At 46.0% G+C, this 23,179-nt stretch overlaps 1 protein-coding gene across 2 annotated transcripts in view; it reads right to left on the bottom strand.

Moving 5' to 3' along the window:
- Window positions 1-23,179, bottom strand: part of SFXN5 (sideroflexin 5) — a 110,490-nt gene that overhangs the window by 22,561 nt on the left and 64,750 nt on the right. For both annotated transcript variants that reach the window (XM_026121807.2, XM_064511666.1), the window contains 3 exons: window positions 18,608-18,698; window positions 11,750-11,865; window positions 9,641-9,726 (listed from right to left, as the gene is read on the bottom strand). In XM_026121807.2, coding sequence (XP_025977592.1) covers window positions 9,641-9,726; window positions 11,750-11,865; window positions 18,608-18,698 — 293 coding nt within the window. The remainder of the gene's footprint in view (window positions 1-9,640; window positions 9,727-11,749; window positions 11,866-18,607; window positions 18,699-23,179) is intronic.

Genomic DNA, 23,179 nt, shown 5'->3' with positions numbered 1-23,179 from the left:
CTGTATTAAGGCTTTGGAGTGATGCTGAGTGAGCAGAAGGAAATCAGGCTCCTGTGAGACAAACTTCATGGAGAACTTGTCATTTGTGTAACAGAATGGTGCTGAAAAAGGCGTCTGACTTAGTTAATGGCATAATAAAGTAGCAAACTTGCCGATATCTTAATTTGTTAAAAATCAAACATCTTTAGAGTGGGTGATAAGGATGTTTTAACACTAGCTGTCCCCAGGGGATATTTATGAGTTTAAGATGTGTTAACAGCAAACGCTTAAAGATATCTGCAAGGTCAAGTTCTGATAATGACCCATTAAGTGACCCTAATGATGCAATTAACACTGAATGACATGGACAACATTCACCCGATAGAAGCTGGTATTTTAAGCATGCTACAGGATACAGGACCTCAGACAGTTTGCGAATGAGTGTGAACTGGATGCTTTAGGGAGAAAAACAGGATCCTTGAGGGCTTTGTTGGGGAGTTATTTTCACCAAAATGCCACCCGTCATTCAATTTTTTCCCACCAATCTGAAACAACTAAGAATACTACAAAGCGAGAGCAGCTTGATAGTGGGTTTTGTCCAAGTGTTCAGCAGATTTTAGCAATACAGAGAGTCAGCCAGACTGGCCAGTGGGCCACCGGCTCCTGCCTTAGTCCCAGCGTGTCTCTCTCCACTCCCTGGCCTGACCAACAGTGCCTGGAGGATGCTGATGCCTCGAGGTGTCCTGCCATCAAACATGGGCAGAAACCTCCTAGCTAATGCCTTTCCCCTGGGATAACAACAGAGGGGCTCTCCTTGGCAGGGAAGGTCTAACAATGATCAGATGACACTAACCACTGAACAGCACGGTGGTTCCTGTTTTTGGATTTTAAAAACCGTTTCTAGTCAAATGTGTGCCATTCACAAGGTCCCCAGCCAAAAGGAGTTAAGCAACCTTTCCACATCAGGGGATGCTGCCGGCCCCAAACCTAAGTGCTTTCGCACACACAGAGGTTATTTTGGAGGACCATCTCCCCGTGCAGCCTGAACCTGCGGAAATGCAAGATAACAGACTACCTCAACCCCCATCTGCTTCACGTCTCCTGCAGGCTACGAGCATGCACCTGATGGAGAGCAGCTAATGCGTGGGAGCTCGTTACCCTGCTGCACGTTGTGTGTGTGTGTCTGAACAGCCAGACTCTGCCCTTGGCTAGCAATGACAGCTGAATGGTCGTCTTCATCTCAAGAAGGTGTGGTGGAAGCAGGGAAGGAGAACCAGGAAAGCAAGATCCAGACCGTTAACTCCGCCAATATCTTAACTCCTCGCTAATAAGCAACTCAGAATCAATGCTAACAACTTGCACCGTGAAAGCCAGGCTTCTATTCTCCAGTATTTGGCTACTTTGCTCTGAACAGAACATGATTTAAGCTAAAAGACCCCTGCAGAAGTCCGTGAGTGTTTCATCCGGGTCAGGGAAGCAGGCCTCCTTGCTCCATACGGTAACTGCACTTGCAGACTGCTGCTCTGCACATGAGATATTCAAGATTTGCCAGCAATGCCCTGTGACGACTAGTCCCTGAGACGCAGAGGGTCAATTGCTGGAACCGATTTATTCTTATGCTTAAAACGTCGTGATCCATTAGAGCCCTTGCTGAGAAAAATCACGAGACCAGCATCCCTCTAGCCTCCCTGGAGTACAGTTTAGAACCAAGACATCGCTGCTTATACCACCCCGACACTTTAATTTGGAAGCTGCACCCTCTTTAATTACTGCCCTGTTGGGGACCTTATAATCACCCAAGTAAAAACTAAACCAATTTAAAATGATCCGTGGTACAGCCTCCAGGTGTGATTTCCAGGAGTGTTTCAGACTCATGCCAGTTCAAATTACAGTGGCTAACCTCCTAATTAAGAAGAGTTATGGCTTGATTTAAAAGGGGGAGGGGACTAATTAACACATGTAGTGTAATGTCTTAATTGGGATTCGGATTCTAAAATTTGTGTAGCTCAGAATAAATGACTCATGATCAGTTGAGAGGTCACTACTCTTTGGTCCCTAGGATCCCTGCTTACGACACAGATTTTGGAAGAAAATTTAGTTAATTATTCTATGCTGCATTTTGTTACCTGTCGAATACAACCAAAAACCATCTCTTTTCACCCACGACCCTCCCATTCCCGATGAAAGTGAATGATTAGATGTTTCCTAATGGCTTAATTGCAGAGTATTATATTATAGCAAACCATAACTAAACAAAACAAATTTCCATTTGTCGAAGAGTGACTTATGCTACTGCTTTGTAGTGTGTGCTCCACCCGGGGGCTAGATCTTGGGTGTGGAGGTCTGGACCTTTAGATCCTCCTGAGAGCACAACTTGGCCATTAGCATCTTCTGAACCAGACTGCGATACTCACAAGCAGGTGAATATTATCTTATCTTAGCAGTCCTTCTGCCCAAGTAAACAGAGCTATTCTTACATGACAAAAGTAGTTTTATACACTGCCCTGTCCACAGGACAGAACTGGCCAGGCTCTGATGAACTAAACTTTGGCATTCAAATGGGACACGTGGGCTTGAAAGGTTTGCGCCAAGATGAGGTCTTATGCTTGAAGGCTGCAGAAAGACAGTAGTACATATGTCCTGTTGTTAACATTTTAGAAGCCAAATTTTTGCACCAATCCTCTGTCTGACTATGGACCAATACAAATGATTAATGTTTATATATTGTTCTTTGGATGCACAAGAACATGCATTTTTCTAATACTTTCCTCTCCCTGTGTCTCTCTTCTCCCCACCCCCCTTTTTTTTTAAAAAAAAAGATTCATTTCTTCACTCTCCTTCAAATCCCCTAACGCTTATTCTTTCTGTAATTTGCTGTCATGAAATTTGCCTGGCAGATAGAAATATGGGAGTAACATGTTGGGGACCTTCCGGCTTACTGATCTTAGGTAGCACTTACTGTTAACAGATATACCTAAAACAGCTAGACCTTAAGGGTAACGTTTAAATATGGATGAATGTGCATGTACGTAGGTATATACACAGACACACACATACTTGTACAGACAGTACATCTGCTCCACAGAGACAGTGTGTTGTAGATCTTGTAAATACACCTTCATTCAACTTTCATCACATTGTTCATTAGTGGTTTAAATTTTGCATAATTTGGCAGCTGCCTCTGGCGTTTTTCAAGAGGTACTGTAATTTATTCCATATGGAAGTCACTTGCTGTACTAAAAAGGAGTTATCAGGTTCAGTGAACCAGAGCTGTATTTCTCTAGAAGGAGGTGTCAGATGCTAAACTAAATATGACAGGAGTTAACCAAAGTCTCCCAGCTGACAGATTCTGTGGGGTTTCTGTAGTGTTTGGTATAAACAGGTTCAAAGCTAATACATACACTGCAAGACGCCGACGGTGCTGGCGGGGTAAGAAAAGCACTGGAGGCTAAACCCCGGATATCCGAAGGCCCTGTGCTGTGAAAACACTTTGGCGTTACTGTCTCATCCCAGATGACTCACTCCAAATCCCGATTCTGCTCAGAGCGAGCAATGTCGCTCCACCTGTGGCCATCGTCTGCTTCGGGGCTGCCCCACTGCTATCTCTCGAGGGTCTTTCCGAGCCGGCAAGCCTTCCTGGCTCATTCAGGGCATTGCACGAAAACCGGCTCTTCTAGCGAGCAGAGTCCAGGTCCGCAGCCCCCGCTGTCCTCCAGCCTCGTCCACCCGAGGGAGCACCTCTTGCTCCGGCTGTTCCCGCAGTGCTCCCTCCAGGGACCGAGCGGATGGAGACAGAGTGAGGGTGGGGTATTTTTTTGCTTGATTGACATAATTAAGGGAGCAGTTTCAATGTTTACTCTGGTAACAGCCATAACAATTTAAGGTGTCACTGCTGTCAGCTGTTTAGTTCAAACAAACTTCACTGCAGGCTTAGCCGGACAGAGCGACTTTGCACTTAAGAGGAAGAAAAGCAGTGGTAGGAAGTGTTCTGCAAACACCGCTGCGAGAAAATCTCCAGCAAGAGGGCATGAACACAAGGTCCAGGGGAGCCTCCTGCTTCACATACATTTCTGCAGCGAAAAGCAAGGTCTAAGCTGAAGAACGCTCCCTTCTACCACCACCAGGCCATGGGCTGAGCATTGGCTATCTATCAAGAGAGTAACTCTTCATACTGGTAGCCTGACTTAGCTATGCCAGAGCAACTCTGAAATGTCCTTATTTTATGAGCTTTATGGGAAAACAGCCCTGACAACTGGTGTGCGAGGATGCTGACATACTGTGGTGCTAGCAGCTCTGCAAGCCTCAAGATCAGGATGACGTGGAGATGAAGAAAGAGTAGGAAAGCTCCTCTTTCAGGGACACAACCATTCTGCTCCTTGCTTCTCTTTCAGCTCTCGCCCCTGCCAACAGTTCCGGCTTTATCTTCCCTCCATAACTGGCACAGTCGGCTCTGTGGCCTTCTCTTGTCTAGCCTGACACACATGAGCTCTTGGAGCTCATCCTCAGGCCTTCTGCACTTCAGACCCTCAGGTTGCCTCTATTGTAAGGTGGAGAAAAGGCTTACGGATAAAGAGTTTGTGACTTACACTCTCCAGTCCCCACTGCTGGCTATTAGTCCAAAGCATCCACAGCAGACGCTGGTGGTGGACTGAGCTGCGGCTGGCTTGTCCACCACTTATCCAGACCATGTGAACTTGGTACCACTGAATTTGGACTCCCCACCACAGAGCTCAAGGCTACAGGGGAACCTGAGTTTGCATGTACAGACCTGGACAGCCTGGATGGTCTGCAAAAAGACCATCTGGATGATGGGCTCCAACTCTGCAAGAAGTAGGAAGCTGGACGGAGAATACTGGAGAAGGCTTGGATAATGGCTGGTGCTTTCTCCAGGAAACATGTGCTGTTTCTCAAATTCCATCATAACTATCAGATAACTATCAGATAAAAGGATTTGCACAAGTATCTGAATAACACAAAATGTATGAGGTACAAGAAGTCCAACTTAATGCAATGGATGTAATTGTTCCTGCACCTCTATCACGTAGAAAGGTTGCAATGAAGTTTCCATTGTCTGCTCTAAAGTCAGCTACTTTCTGTAGATGAGTTTTCTTCATCTTAGAGATGATGTGAAACCAATATTTTTCTGTATTAAAGTTGCCAACATAGATATTATTTATAAAACTTAAATGAGAATACATCTGCACAAAATAACTGACACCGTGTTCCCCGCATGGCATATGTAGTCTCAAAATAAACATTGATTCTATATGTTAGCTGCTTCAACAGAGCGTCCAAGCAGCAGGAAATGCATGAAACATGGGGAAAGAATGGAACGCTACGGAGCTCAGCAGTGGGAGGTAACATTGAATTACTTGGAGAGCAGAGAAGGCGGCCCTAGGAGTTAAAATACACAGCAGGCAAAGAGACGAGAGAAGCCAAGAGAGCTGAAAAAAATGGCACAAGAGACGAGAGAGGCAGCTGGGGGAGTTAAAACATGCAGATGGAGAGATGGCTGAGAGAGAGGAAAGACCTGGATCCAAGTGGAAAGACGACGACCGGGAACTGGCCACTTAAAATAAAACTTTTCAAATATCGAGACAAAAATGATGGAGCAGGTTTTCTATAAATCTAAAAACCTTTGCTGGGACACCACAGCCTGCTCCTCAGGTGGTACAACTCCCACACAACTTCAGTGCTCTCACCCATTTACACCTGGACTTCTACACGAGACAGGAGAGTCGCTTTCCTCCTTCACCACAACCTCAAATGCAGGATCCAGATTGCGACTTCTGATTCCAGATCTCCAGCCATCAAGTAATAAGCTGTCACCCTCATCTTTCTCATTTATAGATACTGTCAGGACTTCTATAAATAAATTGATAATACATGCCTTGATATGATTCCCATTTTAAAAGTCCTAGTCTAACTAAAACTGCACTAAATTTAAAAAGCTGAACTTTTCACAGCCCCCTCCCCAATCAAACCGGGAAAATAAAATTGAAATACGCAATGTTGGCCAGGACAGATTTAATTTTTTTATTGTTTTTGAACTAACCTGAAACACTCCTGCTTCAAACTCTCTCTTGGGCTACTGCCTCGCAGATAACTTCTGTGTACTCTGCTTTGGGTTCCCTGAGCGTCTCTTATATCTCCCGAAATCTAATCTAGTTTCACCTCTGACTGTGTCCTTTGGTAACCATTGCAAGGGATCTACGGGGTCAGTATCCGGACTCTGAATCCCTCAGATATGGAAAAGGATGCTTTCCACAGCAGGTGGATGGTTCCATGTCCTAGAGCAATAATGGGCACGTGAGCATCTTTTGGACCACAACCTCTATTTCTGTGACCAAATTTCACCCTGTTCCTATACCTGTTGTTGCTCATTGACAGGCTTCCAGGAACCCAAAGGTATTTAGTGAAAAATAAAGCAGCAGGTACAAAGTTCTAAGTAGAATTTAGGCAGACAAAATCATTGCCCATACATTTTGTATCTGCAGAACCTCATTTGGGGGAGGTGAGAAGAAAAGGGTTCTCATCCAAACCTTAAGTAGGTCTTCCTATCAGTTAAAATGATGACTTTTCGAGGACAACCTGCTGTATTTCGACATTTGCTTGACAGATACAAAATTAATTTCAAGCACTCTTGCATGGAGATAGTTACACTGAATAAACTGCATCCTGTTATAACAGAGCTTATGATGCTCGCAAGTGCAAAGAAAGTTTTACTAATAGTTTTATTTAAGCTTGCAGATGCTTAGCAAGACCCATGATGGTCCTCAGTGCTTCCTGTTGGACATGGATAATCCTTCACTGACTTGGATCCTATGAACTCTGTGTTTTTGCACATACAGATTTTTGTGTGCTTATGTTGATAACCAGAATAGTAAAGAGCCTTTGAATTACACGCATAAAATAGTTTGTCCTCTGGGGTGATCTTTCTTGGATGAGCTAATCACCAAGATACAGCTTGACTGGAACACAGGCCTTGTTAAGTAAGCAGTGACACACACAGGCACTTTGGTGAAAGGCCTTAATGCAACGGAAAGACTGAAAGAAAGATCTCTGTGGTGGGAAATACCACAAAACTGTGGCATTTCTTAAGTGTCTGGCATGTGGACAGACGAAAACAGAGGTCCTTTAGACTGATAACAGCAAAGCAGCTTTGATGAGATTATAAAGACTAGAATCATGCATCCGAGTTTAAAGCACGGAAGCTGTTGATGTGCTGGGGTCCAAGAAACAGGACAACTCCTGTTCTTGCACATGACGTCGGGCAAGCCCTGAGCAAGGTATTGCAGAGTAAGGGACAGTCACGCCTGAGTGATTCGCTCATGGAGCATCCTCCCCTCCATCCTCAGCCTGTAAAGCTGGACAAATAGCACCAACCCAGACCTCTCCACCTTACTCACCCCTTATACTTGAGCCCACACACATCAGATCATGCAACAGGAGGAAGCATCTGATGCCTCAAATGATGGGAAAAGTGCTGCTAGCGCTACGGTGTCGGTGTGCGTATCCCATCTGCTGCAGGAAGGATCGCCCCGATCCCCCGCTTCGGTGCAATACGCACCACGGGCTTTCTCTAGCTCCGTGATCTTGCAGGTTAGATCCCTGGCTGATGGACCACAGGCTGGCAGGGACACAGGGTCACAGAGCAGGAAAAGGCTGCAGTGCTGATGCAGGGTTTATCGAGGGGCAGCATGAAGTGAAAAATCACATGCTTTGCACAAAATCTGTGGGACTGGAAGCTACCCTTCTTGCTTGTGTTCCTCCAGCAGCCATCTCCAAGCAGTGGCTTGCAGCAAGTGTTACCAAGGCAGTGCCTTGCCACACGAAACCACCACAATCTATTGAGAAAAGGGAGGAAAACAGCATGCCTTGACCAACAAGGGTGGAAAATGCCTGCTTTAGAGTTCCCAAACCAGAGTTTGTTACCATACTTCTGCCCCACATCTAGCTCACGGGAGGAGCTGCTTTTGGTGTGAGACTCTAGGTGCTACAGGGATACATACAGTATTTATTTTTTAAATTCAGACACTGAAAATGAGACTCAACATTTGCAGAAACAACCTCAACCCCTCTGTTAAGGACAGGGAATTGCCCTAGGGTATTTTTTACAAGAGCAAACAAGGCTAACCAAAGCTGTGGGTCAATACCTAATCGTCCTAATTGTTATTTACTTTGTCAGCGGAGTGCTTTAGAGCAGCCATTATCAACAAGTTTGTTTAAAAAGTGCTTCCAGCTTGACTGCCACGACAAAGACAGCAAGGCCTTTAGCACCCCCATCTTTCAGTGCAGTAATCAGTCTCCCAAGGTTCACAGGGAGATCCACGCCCCTGCGAGGGCCATTCGCACCGCATGAGCTGGTCTGATGGGATGCAAGGAGGCAGCTAAGTAGGAAGCCGTAAGGACACATCTCCAAACAGTGAGTGCTCACAGCACCCCTGGGCAGAGGAAAAAGGTGACGTGAAGGAACACAAAGTGGCGAGAACAGCCAATGCACATGGCTCTTGGGTTTCTTCACTGTTAGAAAGCAATGACATGGGATAATTAGACATGAGGTAATAACCTTGCCCTTTCCTGCCCACTCTCCAGAAGTGCTACCAGAAATGCAGGGTTTCTCTCGAGGAGCACTGGGGCTCCACGGAGACATCTGTCAAGAGGGACTCTGGCTTACACAGGGATGGAAAGCAAACTTCTGCCGAATATGTGAAGGTCAGTGCTCCATCGCTCCTCCCTTTTGTCAGCATGGAGGCACACCCTGGACTGACCCAGGACTATAGATGACAGGTAGGAAGGAGAAAACCAAGAGAGAGGTCCTGTTATCATGAATGGAATGGAGAAGGTGAAAGGAGATTATTCTTCACAGTCCCCCACAAGGTGAGATGAAGGAAGCTGCCAATTCAAAGGTCAGAGAAGTTTAAAACAAACAAAAGGCAGTACTTCTCCCCGCTGTGCGTAATCATCTGCGTAACTCAAAGCCACAGGATGTTACTTAAAGAAAATACAGGGGGGTTCAAACAGGGTCTAGACAAGTTCACAGAAGACAAGACCTGCAGTGGCTATGGCCAAGAGGGTCCAGGCACGGAGCCTGGTCGGTACATCCCTACGCTCCCAACCGCGGGTTGAACGCAAGCTCCTGTGCCAATGCAGTGCACTGGCAGCTGGTCTGGTGGTGAAACGGCAGCGGCAGGACCCCGAGGTTGAAGCCTGGCCTGGGCACAGAAGCAGCCAGCAGTACGATTGACTCAGTCCTTATTCTCTTTCCCTATTTATCCACTGACAGTTTCTGGCAGAAACAGAGTATCATGCTAGAGACCTTTAGTCTGACCCCATGTGGCAGTTCTAATGTTTGCAAAACAGAAGATTGGAAACTTGTGAATACTTTTCCACTGATTACAGAGAGTTTTGGTTCACACTGACCCTACAGAATAGGGTTATTCAAACTGCTACAGAGTCTCAGAAAGATGTTTTAAAATAACCCCACCAGTATAACACTTCAACAATGGTCGAAGATGTTGGGACGTGAAAATTGTAGCAAGCAAAAAAACCTGTCTTTGATGGACAACTGCTAAAAAATATGAATGAATAACACTCATGAAGGACCTTTTCTCCCTTCCCCATGAAAAGCCCCCCCGCTTTCATACTTCCCAACACTTACTTTTCCAGTATGGACATAATAATTGGAGGTAGAACCAGTATAGGCATTGGCAGGACCACTCTAGTCAGGGCTGTTTCTAGCAGTGCCTGCAAAGGAAAAACAAACAAACAAACCCAAGACATTTAAAACGAATCTCAGGATGTACCTGCACTGAGCAATCAACGCGTAGGCACGGAAATGGCTTGGCTGGCCTTTCTTGTGCTGCATATGTGAATGAATGTATCAGCATTTTCAACTTTGCTATCAGTTATTCGTATACAACCTGTTTTTGCTCCGCTGCTACAACGGATGGGCTAGAGCCAGGTTTGCTCACAGATGCAGAGGAACAGACCCAAACGCGGGGCACGGGGCTCCGCATCTTAGAGATAACCGAGCTTTCCCGATTTCACCTACGTGACCAAAAGTGCTCAAATATCATATTTCCACACAAACATGCTAGTACTGCCTGGGGGTAGAAAAAAAAAAAAAGGCAGAACAGCTATCCGGCATGTTCTGTAAGGTAAAATATCCCCGTGCAGGCTGAGCTATGTGCAGTCCCAGTCCCTGCCTGGTGCTGCCCGTACGCGTGGCTCTTCGCGAGACTCATGCAGAGCATCGTGGATGGGAACGCTGAACAGACTCAGAGCATTCAAACCTTCCAAAACAGGAGAAGGTCTTGGAGAGGTGCAGATTACAACGCTAAGGACCTGCCAAATTTTACGCTACAAAACCAGGTACTACGCTATTTGGGAAGAACCGTCAAGATTAGATAGCAGCTGAATGGAAGTTCTCAGGGTCCCAAATTTGATGCTTAAACTCCACCTAAACGACATTTAACGTACCTTCATTTTTAATGTTTATTTTTTGTCTTGTCTGTATTCTCCTAGACCATTAGCATGGAGAGAGGAAGAAGGGTCTTGAAGCTAGTAATGTAAGTGAGGAAAACTGGCTCAAATAAGTGTCTCTGAGCCCTTCAACAGATTGTTTTAAGCTCCCTGTTAAACAACAATATGGAGATATATTAGAGATCTCCCATTTCTTGCAGAAGACTGTAAATCTGTACATTAATTGCTGTCTCTGAAGTGCCTTAAGAGCCTTGGACAGAAGGAGCGAGAGAAATGCCAAGCATTATATTATTAACTCCTCTGCCTGGGCGTGTGCTTCTGTACATGCTTTACATTTCAGATTAAAGCCCACTTGCAAACAACATGCCTCAAACAATCAGATGATGCTCAGGAGACAAAACTATGTAAAAAGGAAGAAAACGCAATAATTGCAAGCAGATGGTAGAGAGTAGAAGGTTACAGGCAAAAACAAACCAGGTGTTAGCACAAGAATAAAAACATCTGGCCACCCTTATAAAGCTCTGGATGGCAATTGTTAAGGCAATTTTGACATGGCAAGGGTTAAAAAGCTACTCGGCTTGAAAATGAAGTCTTCCTCATTTAGAAAAAGGTGTAAGTTATCTTTGCTTCATATTCAACATGAACTGCTTACAAGTTTCCACAAAGAAATCCTAAGGCTGTGAATGCATAAGGGGAGCACAGGATCCTTCTGATGTGAATCTGTACACTTTCAGACCATTACGATCAGCTGTCAGGTTTACCTGCATAACGCAAGCTTGTTCCTGCACGAAGCCCCAACTTCTGCCAAGGCTGTAGCCTATTTTTTAGAAAAAGCTACCTAGTCTTGACTTACATGCTTTTGGGAAACACAGTATGTCGTGTTCAAAAGCAAACAGGTCCAAAGATAAACTACTCTGCTTTGCACCTCCTTGAATAATAATGGGAACTAACTAATATTTCAGATGGGAGACTCTGCTCTCCTCTATGATTAAAATAATGTGCTCTTGATCAAGTGCTCTGAAATGACACTTAGAGCGATACCCCAGCTTGTCACCTCTAAAACTCTGTGTGCAGCAGCACATGCAGTGCTGTGTACACCCAACTGCAAGTGCAGGTACAAAGCGCGCAGTAAGCTTTGCAGCATTCCTCCTGCGTGATCGGTTACTCTGATCTATTTCTAGCTTCTAAGTCATCGATTCCTACAGCCGTGGGATTTGCTGAGCCTTAAGGCCAGTTGTGTCCATGCTTACGTTAAGTGCTTGCAAGGAACATCACAGGTACATACGTGTTTTGCAGCAATTCTGGAAGATCCGACAATGTTTCCGTTATTGTCCAAAACATCAATTCCTTCTTCCAGCTCTGTGTGCCTCATCAGGACAACATTGCAGATATTGGCACTAGCTGAGGATGAGAAAAGCATGATGATTAGCAACGCAGCCCTGGTCAATACCAAATGGCAGGTTTGTGCTCTCTATGACACCCCTTCAGCTTCGTTTTCATCAGCCTGCCAAAAAGTTTCTGAAAGTCAAGGTTCACCCCTGTACAGAGCGGCAGATGTGATTTTGAGGGGTAAAAAAACACATCAAGATCATTCCCTTTTACTTGCAAAGGAATTTGCTGCCACAGTCAGAAATGTGTTGAGGCAAAAAAGGACACCAACATTTCCAGATAATCGCAGCTCCTCCACCCAGTGAGCTGAGCTGCTCAGGGATGAGCGTGAGGAGCACGAGCCTGGGGGTGCAGGAGATGGCTGGCACGAACTGGGGGAAAGGACACTGCCACCTCTTTTGGAGCCCCTGAGCTGGCTGTAACCCTGGGAAAGCACAACGCAGGATTCAGAGCTGATGTGGTGGCAGCTCTGGAGCCCTTCCTAAAAACCCTCCCCTCACTTAGCCTTACTGTGGCTTTGGTAGCCTCAAGATTGCCCCAAATTCTGCTCTTAGCCCATTAGGCTTGTGGTTCAGGAATATCCTTCCCCCATACAACTCTCCTCCAGGGCCCGGACAGAAGTCTCTACGTCCCCGTGGGATACACTCTGCTGCGGGAGTCCATAATGCTACTGCTCGCGAAGTCCTGCAGGCTGAGAGAGGTTTGAGGACAAAGACTCGTGTTTTGGTACACACAGTTGGCCTGCCTTGCTCTCCTGATCTCATGCATTTATTCCTACGTAACGACTGTGGGTTTTCTGCCCTCAAGTCCCTTGTCCTCCTATAAAGGGGGTAACTCCAGGTACAAGTGAGAAAGAGGAATTTGGACCTGGACCACATGCCAGATTACTGACCCACTGTCTACTCTCCATGATGCTTTACCACCAGACCCCATCTTATCCTTCAAGAAATTTTCTAAAGAAAAGTTGAAAATCTCTACAAAAGTTTTGGTTTTGACAAAATAGCATTTTCCAGGAAAAAAAAAAACCCACAACATTTTGTTGCAAACTTTCCAACCAGAACTAATGCAAAGCCACTGCTGCTGCAGTACCACTGCTTCCAAAAATGTCTTTCTGTGCTGTTTGATGGGTTAATATTCGCTAATTAATCTCAACTCATGTCATATAACAAATGTCTAATTTTTTGAGGGTGGTGGGTGGGTGAGCCCTATACGAACGCAGCTCGGCAATCAAAGATGATTTGTGGTGACAAATGCTCCTTACACTCCCGAACGAGAGGAACATACACACACGCACACTCTGTCTCTCTCGCTAATCTTCTAACTACCGGACCACTCTTCCCATCTATCAAAATATCTGTGTTACCAGGCCTTCAGCTCACTAATCCAAGATAAAAAAGAAAGCAGGTGTTTCATTTAAAGAAAGTTTAGCCCCCCCCCCTTCTTTTTTCCTTTTTTTTTTTCTCTCTCCCCATCCTTCTAGCTATCAGTCAAGACCGAGCAGATAAAAGCATGCCAGAAGAGGCTGTTTTTGTTGTATATGTAGTCTGGTCAAGGCAAGAAGCACTGGCACAAGACTCTCGTGGGACTTTTGTTGGCATTTCCAGACCTGAAGTTCACGCGAGAGCTCTAGATGCTTCTCAAAATCACTAGACCCTTTTAAGGATTCATTGCCGAGATCCCAAATTTCTAACCTGCTTCCAGCACATTTGCCTGAGACAAACAACTCTTTTAGCCGCCTCCATTCTGCTTCAGTACAGTCCTGGGAAAGCATAAAATATGGCAGGTAACAGGTAATATTTGATTTTTATGGAGGTTTCAAATGCAAGAGATGGAAAATAAGAAATAAATAAATGGGTAGAAAATTAGATTTTCAGAATTTGGGGGAAAACTTCTTTTGTGTGTGTTTTTTTTTAAATGACACACCTCTCCAGTACAAAGGACACTGTCTCCAGTGACATCCCTTATCTTCATATCATGGCCCAGTCTACGCACACCTGGTACATTCACTGGGTAGCACTGATTTAGATGACTAAGTGTTTATTAAGGCAATTAAGCATCTGCTTAAGATCATTCTCACTATGGAAGGCACTTAAGCAAGTATTTCATCTGATGCCTCAACAGACAAGCGAGTTAGGAAGCACCAGGACTGCACCGCACTCCCTTCTCCGGTTGCTGAGCTGACTTTGGAAGCCGCCTTTGGAAGCTGAGGCAGAAACAAAAAGCATTAACACTTTATTTTTATCACTATAGTAACCACGGACCACAGATCCTGAGACAGCCCAATCCTTCTTCCAGTGGCTCTGATGATCCATTCAATGGCCTCCAAGCAGAGCTCAAGCCTGGGAGCTGGAATTCAGTCTGGAGCAAACACAGCCTCCACGGCTGAGGATTTGTTGCACTCCTCTTTTCAAACTACATTTCCTTTTCCTTCTTTAACACCTAAAAATTACAATGTCTCATGCAGCATTTTCTTCTCCCCTGGAAAAATCCTTCAGGATGGCTACTGAGAGGGACCACAGAGCATGGACAAAAATCACAAAAGCGCCAAATTCAGACTTGGGGGAAGCGGGTTCAGTTCCTCTGACACTACTGCAGTTACAGCCACGTATACCCGGCCTGAATTTGGAGACTTCTCTGCTGTTTAAACAGGCAATTTATGATCAGTTCATGCCCACATTACACCTCATATATTCACGGCACTAAACAATCTGGAAAATATCTGAAAGACGTATCTATAGACTGCAGTGTGTTTGGTGACTGATGCTAGCATTAATTCAATGCCTGAGAGGGCTTAAATTAAGCTGTCCTATTTTGGGATCTGTAGCTGGCTGGAAGATCTCGCTACCGGCAGCTGCCCATTTCGGGTGGGATTGAAATGGGATTGCAAAGGTTCATCTGATGAAGGCAACTCCCGTCTGTTAACTCAGCATCTTGCTCACTAGGATTTATTCAGCTCCCGGTTGCTGATGCTTGAGACGCCAAGAGAGGCTGAAGCTGTCCGCGAGCGGCACGGCAAGGCCACGGGGCAACTCATACCATCCACCTCTGCTTCACCGGTACAGCTGCCATAAAATCTCCGTGGAGACTGCAGTCTGCAGGCTCAACCAAGTTTAGATCTTCCAGCGCAACAGCGCCTGCAATAACATTATAGCTATCTCTAGTAAAAGGCTCCTGCGCTGTGTCCTCCCTGAAGCAAAATCCACGTGTCAAAGATTTTGCTAGCAGACTGACGTATCCATCGCCCTTTGACAGGGTGGGAATTTCTTCTTTCTGCCCCAGCAAACAAAGGGACAGAACAGGACAAAGATAAAAGTTGCATTTTTTGGCCTCACCATGAAGCCAGAAAGCAAAGGAAGAAGGCAAAGCCCTTTACCTTGTAGCAAACCTCCTGTCAGCTCTTCTCTCAGCTGGGCAAGGCTTGGGAAGAAGGTGGTAAATTGTGTTTCTCACAACAATACCGGGTATAGATACCCTCTGCTACCTACGTTTCTGAGTAAGGGCTAAGCCCCTTCTTGTTCAAATTTGGAGACACCAAGTCTCCAGAACACAACGGCGTTACACTTCTCCCAGTGAACCCTACAGATTTGTTCTCTGCCCTGAAAACCCTCATAATAAACAATTTCACTAGCTAGGTGACGGGCTGGGGTGGCCAACATCGAGCATGTAACACCAGCTCCTAATTGGGACCCTTTCTGCATAGGGTCGGCTGCTGATGTATGCAGAGCATTAGCCATTTCCACGGTAAAGTACAGCTTGGTTTGCTACCCCCACTGCAAGAGCAACCTACTTCTTGGCTGCGAGGACATCCCTCACCCGCGATGACATCTCTGCCCCGTGTGACCCTGTGCTCTCACTAAAATTTCTCAAACCCTGCTGGGACCGGGCTGTCTCTCACCTGAGCAGTAGCTGCATTTCCCCGACTCTCCATTGCTCACATCCCTTTGGGATGAGAGAGAGTAGGAATTTTGACACATGCCACCAGCATTGCAGCTGATACAAACCACCATAACTCATTGGAGATCGGTGGATTAGGGAGAGGGAGTTGATGAAGAGCAGGGGGAAACGCTGTTTAGTTGTACGTATGTCAGTAGAGCGAGAGCTTCATACCAGCATCTGCCCTTTCGGGTGTAAAAGGTGAAATTCTGCCCTTTTCCTAGGGGCTGGCAGTTCCAAAAGTAATGGGCAGGCACGTCTTAATTAAACAGTTTGCCCAGGTCTGCAAAGCAATAACTTGCAGCTTTCAAAACAACAAAGCAGCAATTAGTCGGACGATTCCTGATGTCCTGGCACATAATTAAGCATGACAGTACACAAATAAAGTAAGAACTAGAGAATTAATTAAAGGCTAAACAAATTAATTACGGGTCCTCAATCAATTCTGACACAAGCCTAACCTCTTCCTGCTAACACCTTGGTACAAAAATAGAACAATCTGACGGCAAAGATCTTCTGCACGCGTCTCTGATGCAAAGCCAGTCTCGGAGCCGCCTCACAGGTCTCATACTAACCTTCAGTGCCCTCTTGAATACAAAAATCAAAAGCTGAAAACCTCTAAAAATACACTGGAACCAGGAAGAACAGCAAAACTGCGACATTAGAGGTTTTTCTGAGAATCACTGCTGCTTCAGTCAGAGAGTTCAGGTGAGATAGAGCATCTTTCCTGTTGCGCATGGGGAAAGAACGGAGGCATAAAGGAGTTGCAAGATCTCCCCCAAGACGAGAGCTCAGAGCCCGGCAGCAGCCATCTCCCCATCAGCACGTGGCGCAAGACTCTACGATGCTGCTCTCCTTGCGTGGGCTCTTCGTGGGGGAAGGAGTCACGGACATGTCAAAAGTGGCAGGCAGTGGGACCAGGCGGGGACCGACCAAAACCCACGGAAATTCAAGGAGAAGCTTGACTGATCAGTGAGCTCTGCATCATGTTCTGGGTGCGGATAGAGTATTTTACTATTCTTCATCAAATACCACACTGCAGTGACTTATGTAAGACCACGAGAACAAAACCAGTCTGTGACACTAGGATACAGGGATCAACAGATAAACGATTCCATAAACACCAGGATTGGCTTTGACGTTACTTTTGAAGTACCAACATCCACAGATCCGTTACGTGACTGCTGAGCGGCCAGAAACAAGCACCAAGTGCAAACTACAGACCACGACCCTGGGTCCTCCCCGCTCTGCAGAAAGGACATGCCGCTGCTTCACTGGTGGAAAAAAGGTCCCCAAATCCTGGGGACCGAAGGCAGGAGGCTCAGAGCAACAAGCTCCATCACTGACTCGTGGAAACCACATCTACTCCATATGCCACAACCATCCTTGAAACCAGCACGGGTGGGCAAGGAAGCATCAGAAAGCATCTGATTCAGAGGCAGTTTAGTGACCGTCCTACTGAAGATCTAGCTTTGGAAATACGGAGGGGATCAGACTCAGAATGTGTGTGTACCGGTAAATCTCACGCAATCAGCGTGTAAGGGCTCTGGTGGCTTGTTCAAGGATGCCACTGCCTGTCTCATCTGAGCACTCCAGTCTCTGACTATCATGAAATCTCAGCCATCCCTCTATTTATTTTACAGTGCCCTGAGCCAATGAATAAAATAACTCACGCAGAACCTAATGCATTCGGGCAATGAAGTGGAATCACTTGGGTAATGCTTTTAAAATGAACCTGGTCCCCAAAAGTCATGCCCTTACCACTGCAGCTACAGAGAGGTCTACTAGGCATGGGGAGCTACACTAGCTGTTCAAGGCCAGCAGTGCCTCTTAGCTGGCAAGAAGACCTTTAAACCACTCAGAAATCAGATTTGTCTGGGGGAGCTAGAAACAGGGCCACGCAAAGCAGACTGGGACACGACGCTTTTTGGGTGGTGATGTTGCCCTGTAAGACAGCGTTCAGAAGAAGCTCTGACAAGGTGGCCCTTGAAAAAGCATAGAAAAAAGTTTAAAGAAAAGCTTTGAGTTAACAACAAATAACATTAACAAAAAAATATCTTGCTTGATTTCCTTCCTGCTTTGGACAAAAATGTCTTTGCACTTATATATATATATGTATATATATATTTAAAAGCCTGTTTATTTACAAAGAAATATATATATAAAAATACACACATACATACATGTATGTATGTATGAAGAAAAAAAAATACCCTGACACCACTGGAGATTTCTTCACAGCCAAAATAACTCATGATTTGCTGAATGCTGTAGCCACTGGATTCAGGGAAGATTCACAGGCTGAGTCCAGCGTGTGCCTTCCCTCCTCAGATGCTCAGCAGCTCGCTGATAAGCTACAGAACTGTTTATCTCGTGCTCCGGAAAGCCAGCAGCAGTCTTCCCGTTCACACGCTTCAGCCTCGTTTTACCCGTGGCTCTTAGAAATTTATGTATTCAGAACAGGAGCACTTCATTCCTTTTTCATTGAAAAAAATATATAACGGCGCTAGTGCTGATTCAAGGATTTGATCTGACACGGATTCAACCAGTCTCTTGCAAATGAAAAGTTCGAGGATTTGGACAGCCTACGATCAGGCAGCGCTGATTATTTCAGCTGCCTAGAAGTGGAAACTGCGGCTTGACACCACACTCGGGCTTCGCTGGCACAGCTCCTTGCAAAGTGAATGCTACAACCAAGCATTCGAATATAAACCCCAGCATAAACCAGAAAGGCAGGAGTTGGCTGGCTGTTTTGCCGGCTTTAATGCAGTGAGGTTTACAGCAGACACTTGGAATAGAGAGAAAAGGCATCGTTTCTTACCTACGGCAGGGAATGGCACAAACCTCTGGATCAGGAGACGGGTGGCGGGGGTAAACTTGTTTGCTCGCTGAACCAGCACATTAAGGCCCACCTAGAGACAGAGGAAAAAAAAATCAGTGAAATGGAAATGTTGAGCGATAAGAAGCAGGAGAGATGCCGCAGCTGGCAGACGGCGGCGGGATGCGAAGGGCTCTCTCCCTTCCCGAGCGCCTGAGGACCAACTCCCCCGTGCCGCAGCGCTCGGCTGCATTGGGTTCACCCCCCAGCTGAGCTCCAGCCCTTTCCGGCCAAGAAAAGCTGGAAAACGCTGCAACACCATTCAGTCCCTCAGTGGAAATGCCCCCCGGTACGTTTTACGCCCAGTTCACTGAAATTTTCCCAGCTAATTGCATTGCTCTTCCACCCAGCACAAAACCACTGGGCCCAGGATGCAAAAGGCAGGGTGGGAGCAGGGTGCTTGGTCCAACCCAGGCTCCCAATTCACCCCTCCTCCCCCAGCCTGTGCCAACCACGCCACTCAAAAGCAAACATTTAGGCTATAATAAACTTATTAATAGAAACAAGACATAGCAGGCAATTCATTATAACTACAGCTCATTTTCTGTTGCCTCCTCCAACACTTGAATAATGCAGCGCTCTGCAGCTTTGCAGTGATCTAAGCCATTGCATATGCTAATATGAAAAGCAGGGAGGAGGCTCCCTGGCTCCAGCAGCAGCGTGGTTAGATATTAGTGACAGAGGATTTTCATCAGAATTTTTTTTCAGTCAGAATGGGGGTTATTAGTAAGCTTATTCGCAGGAAGTGGCTTCTGTCTTCAAATTACTTTCCCCCCCACAATATTTTCTCTTTTTCATCCAAAAAACAAACAAGCAAACAAAACCCAGCAGCCCCAAAGCAGAAATTTTAGGCTGAAAATGGAAGTCTTTAGCAACTCCCGGCCAAAAAGTTTTCAGCCAAAAAAAATGCAGCAAAATTCAGAAAAATTTTCAGCCAAAAATCTGCCAGCAAATAGTGGTTTGGGGGCTTTAAAAAGAAAAAAAAAGAAAAGAAAAGAAAAAATAAAGAAAAGAAAACCATGGGAGAACATATTTTGCGAGCTGCTACATTATACATGCATGCACAGCGCATCCTGCCTTTCTGCAGGGTGATGGGGAGATGTGCAGAAGCACGACTGCTGGGCAAGCCCTGCAGAAAGCCGCGGGCGGGTTTGCACAGCCCGGCGAGCGCTTCCAGCGCCCCGCGAGCCTTTCCCCGACGCGTCCTGCTGTCACCCGCTGCGCTGACACTAGCCCTGGGCAGAAGCGAGTGGCATCGCTTCTCCCTATTCTGGACAGACCGGGCGTTTTGTCTTCATCTTCCCTCTCCAAAACGACTGAATGCTGTTTTCTTAAATTTTTCCGAGTCCTGGGAATACATATTGTCAGAATCCAGAAGCTCTAAGAAACTGTAAATGAGCCTAAAATGGGTGTCTTTAAAAGTAAAGCTAAGTCAGTCTTAACTACGGCTTTGTTGGTGCTGCCCCATGGATTCAGGTATCTATAGACTGGCCAGAGTTAATCGTGGAGAGGTCAAATTTTGTTGGGTTCCCAGCTCTGCTCGGAGGCTGGACTGAAGGATTTGAACGTCAAGTGGAAGAGCAGCAGCTTTGGAAACAAGAAAGATTCAGCTGAGCCGGGGAGAGACACTGCTGAGAGGCTGGCGGTAATAAAAGCATTTTACTTCCAGATTCAATTTGGTGCTGTGGATGAACTCGCTCCTCCACTTACAGCGACCACCCTGCTGTGCATATGAAATTAAATGTTGCCATAGATTTAAATCTAATCTCCCAAATTCCCAACATGAGAAGTACACTTAAGAAACTAATGAGGGTTTGTTGTTACAGTTCTGAAATTATTTTAGCCAATCTGTGAACTCTTTCCCGCAGGCCGTGGAGCGGGATGAAGGTAAACAGGTAGCGGAGAAGGTCCAGCAACGAGCTGGTACTCCTCAATCTTGCACCACCGCAAGCAGAAAAGAGAGCGGCAAGGATGGCTTAACGAGGTTAATTCCTAGAGGTTGGCCAAAGAACATCGACTGTTGACTCAAATTCATCACCGAAGCTAATGAAATGACCGCAGGAGGATTATGGTGATGATAACCCTGCCCACGGGCCGAGTCACAGCTCAGGGATCTACCACGATAGCTCTGTACAAACACGTAACAGAGATGGTCAGGTGGGATTCATTAGAGCAAACGTGGTATCTCCGTAGGCTCCCTTGGCAGCCCAGGGAAGAGGAACGGGCATTTTTCAGGGTGTTTCATGTCCTCCCAAAACAGACACTTACATGCAGTCATGTGAAACACCCCCAAAGATGCCACTGGTCTCCACTGTTGCATATTCTTTGATGCTTCTTTTTAGGGAGCATTTCCTCAATTCCGTCCACAGAGCATCCCAACAAACCGGGCATTGGGAATATGTTACACTGCTATTGCTGCAAAAGTCTTGTAATGTGAAACTGGGGCCTTACGCTGTCTGCTGGAAAGCAACCACACTCAGGGCTCTCCTGTGCCTCTGCCTCCTCCCAACCTTTCTTTAACTCTGGAGAATTTATTCCCTTAACTTTTGCATTTTCGGCATCAACAGTGTTGCCCCAGCAGGGAGGACAGAGTTTGTAACGTTGCCATACTCGCGACTGTATGAAGAGATACTGCTATAGGGGGTGCTTTCATCAAAGCCCCAGTTTCTGGAGTCAATGGACTACGTAATAACAAACCAAGCTTTCTACCTCCTTCTTTTTCTTCCTGTCTTCTAAAAAACATTCGGACCTCGTGTCCAGGGCATCATGAATCAAGTGGCATGGAAACTACAAGCCAACCCCCCCACACATACACACTTTTTTTGGGAGAAAAAAGCTACCTTTTTTTTAAATGCCCATTATTTTTGAAGCCTGACAACCAACTTTTGAATGTCTGAAGTTGGTAGTTACTAAGTGATTTGAGAAAGTTTGACTTGAAAATCCTACTTCTTGTAAACCAGCTCTGATGTAGTAAGTACACCAGCAGTTCACTTACAAAGAAGTTGTCGCACTTATTTTTGACAGCAAGTTTTTAATGAAATAAAAGAATACGAAGAGTCCAGCCAACCGGGCGGACATCAGTCTGCAGGTTAAGACACCTAAACATAGCTGAGCTGCTCTCTAGACTCCATTAACCACATTGATTAGATCTGCACTGATTTAAGGGGATTCAACACATAGACACCTAAATTTAGGTACCTTAATCCACAGGCTGAATCATGGCAGGGTCTGAACCGTGCTGGACCACCACAATACTCCCCTCAGTGCTCAGAGCAGGGGAGCAGAGAGACATTTGCTCACCTAACTCCTGCACAGCTTCCAGCATCTTTCTTCCACAGCCCGTGGTACGGCCACTGTTAGAGGCAAGATACCAGGCTGGACAGGACACAAATTTAGCTCAGTCTGCTCGTTCCTAGGCTCCAGAAACACTCGGGCAAAGCCGAAAACTACAGTGTGAGCTAAGAGCCCCAAGTGATGTAGAAAGTTCATCTGGAAGGAGGGAAAAGCTCTAAAGAAGCATTAGTCTTCAGCCCCCCGAATCACCAGGTTGCTGAATTGAGCACCAAAGCACTAATTGGATCTGGTGAGTCCCACACAGCACAACTAAAGAAAAGAACATTAGGAGAAAGAAGGAAAAAAATCATCCATTAGGGCTGAGAGGTGAAGATGGAGATGGAAAACTAGGAAGTTTTACCAGCTGGAGATGTACCAAGGGAAGGAGAACAAGCTGGAAGAGCGTAAGGGAAGGGGAAGCAATAGTGATCTGAGTGGAGAAGGAAGAAGATAAAAAGGGGCAAGAGGAAAGAAAGGAGGGAAACTGCAGAGTCAGACCAGCACTCAGAGGACTGCAGAAAGGCCAAGAGCAGCCCCGTGGCTGGATGCTTCAATAGAAGAACGTGGCACGGTCTTGAGAAAGGTCAGGTAGAGTATGGTGAGAATGCAGGAGAGAGAGACAAGCAGGAAAAGGAGGACTTAAAAGTGATAAAGAGACAAGCTTGATTTGACAGGCGATGGAGGATAAACAGAAGGATTCGAAGAGGAGGATGGCAGAGTCCCATGCTCAAGATACAGAAGCTGTTGTTTTTGCATCAAGCTTTCCCTGCGACCAGATCCTGTACAAACAGTGCATCTGAGCACTGTGAGGCTGGCCTGGGGCAGGAGAAGCCACGGATCAAACCAAATTTGCAGCAACAGAAAGACATCAGTGAAACAACAGGGAAAAAATGCTGCAGGGAAGACCAAGGAGTCTGGGAGAAGGCAGTAGGCAAGGATCTTATGGTTGCTATATATTCCTGAGCCCAGATGCAGAGCGAAGGGCACTACATGCCTACCCTGAACAAACCACGCTTTGGGATGTGGCTTCACGATGTCAACACAGCTAAGTCCGTATTCAAAGCTCGAGGCTGAGCCTTTCGGAAATCGCTACTACAGCTCCAACGACTTACGGGCTTGGCGCAGGAATTTCTGGGCTGGGTTTCCAGCCTGGGTGATCACAACAACCTCTCTCCTGGACTT

Source organism: Dromaius novaehollandiae, chromosome 4 (genome assembly GCF_036370855.1).
Source record: "Dromaius novaehollandiae isolate bDroNov1 chromosome 4, bDroNov1.hap1, whole genome shotgun sequence".
NCBI lineage: Eukaryota > Metazoa > Chordata > Aves > Casuariiformes > Dromaiidae > Dromaius > Dromaius novaehollandiae.
The sequence above is the reverse complement of the archived record's forward strand: the minus strand, read 5'-3'. Positions and strand labels throughout refer to the sequence as shown.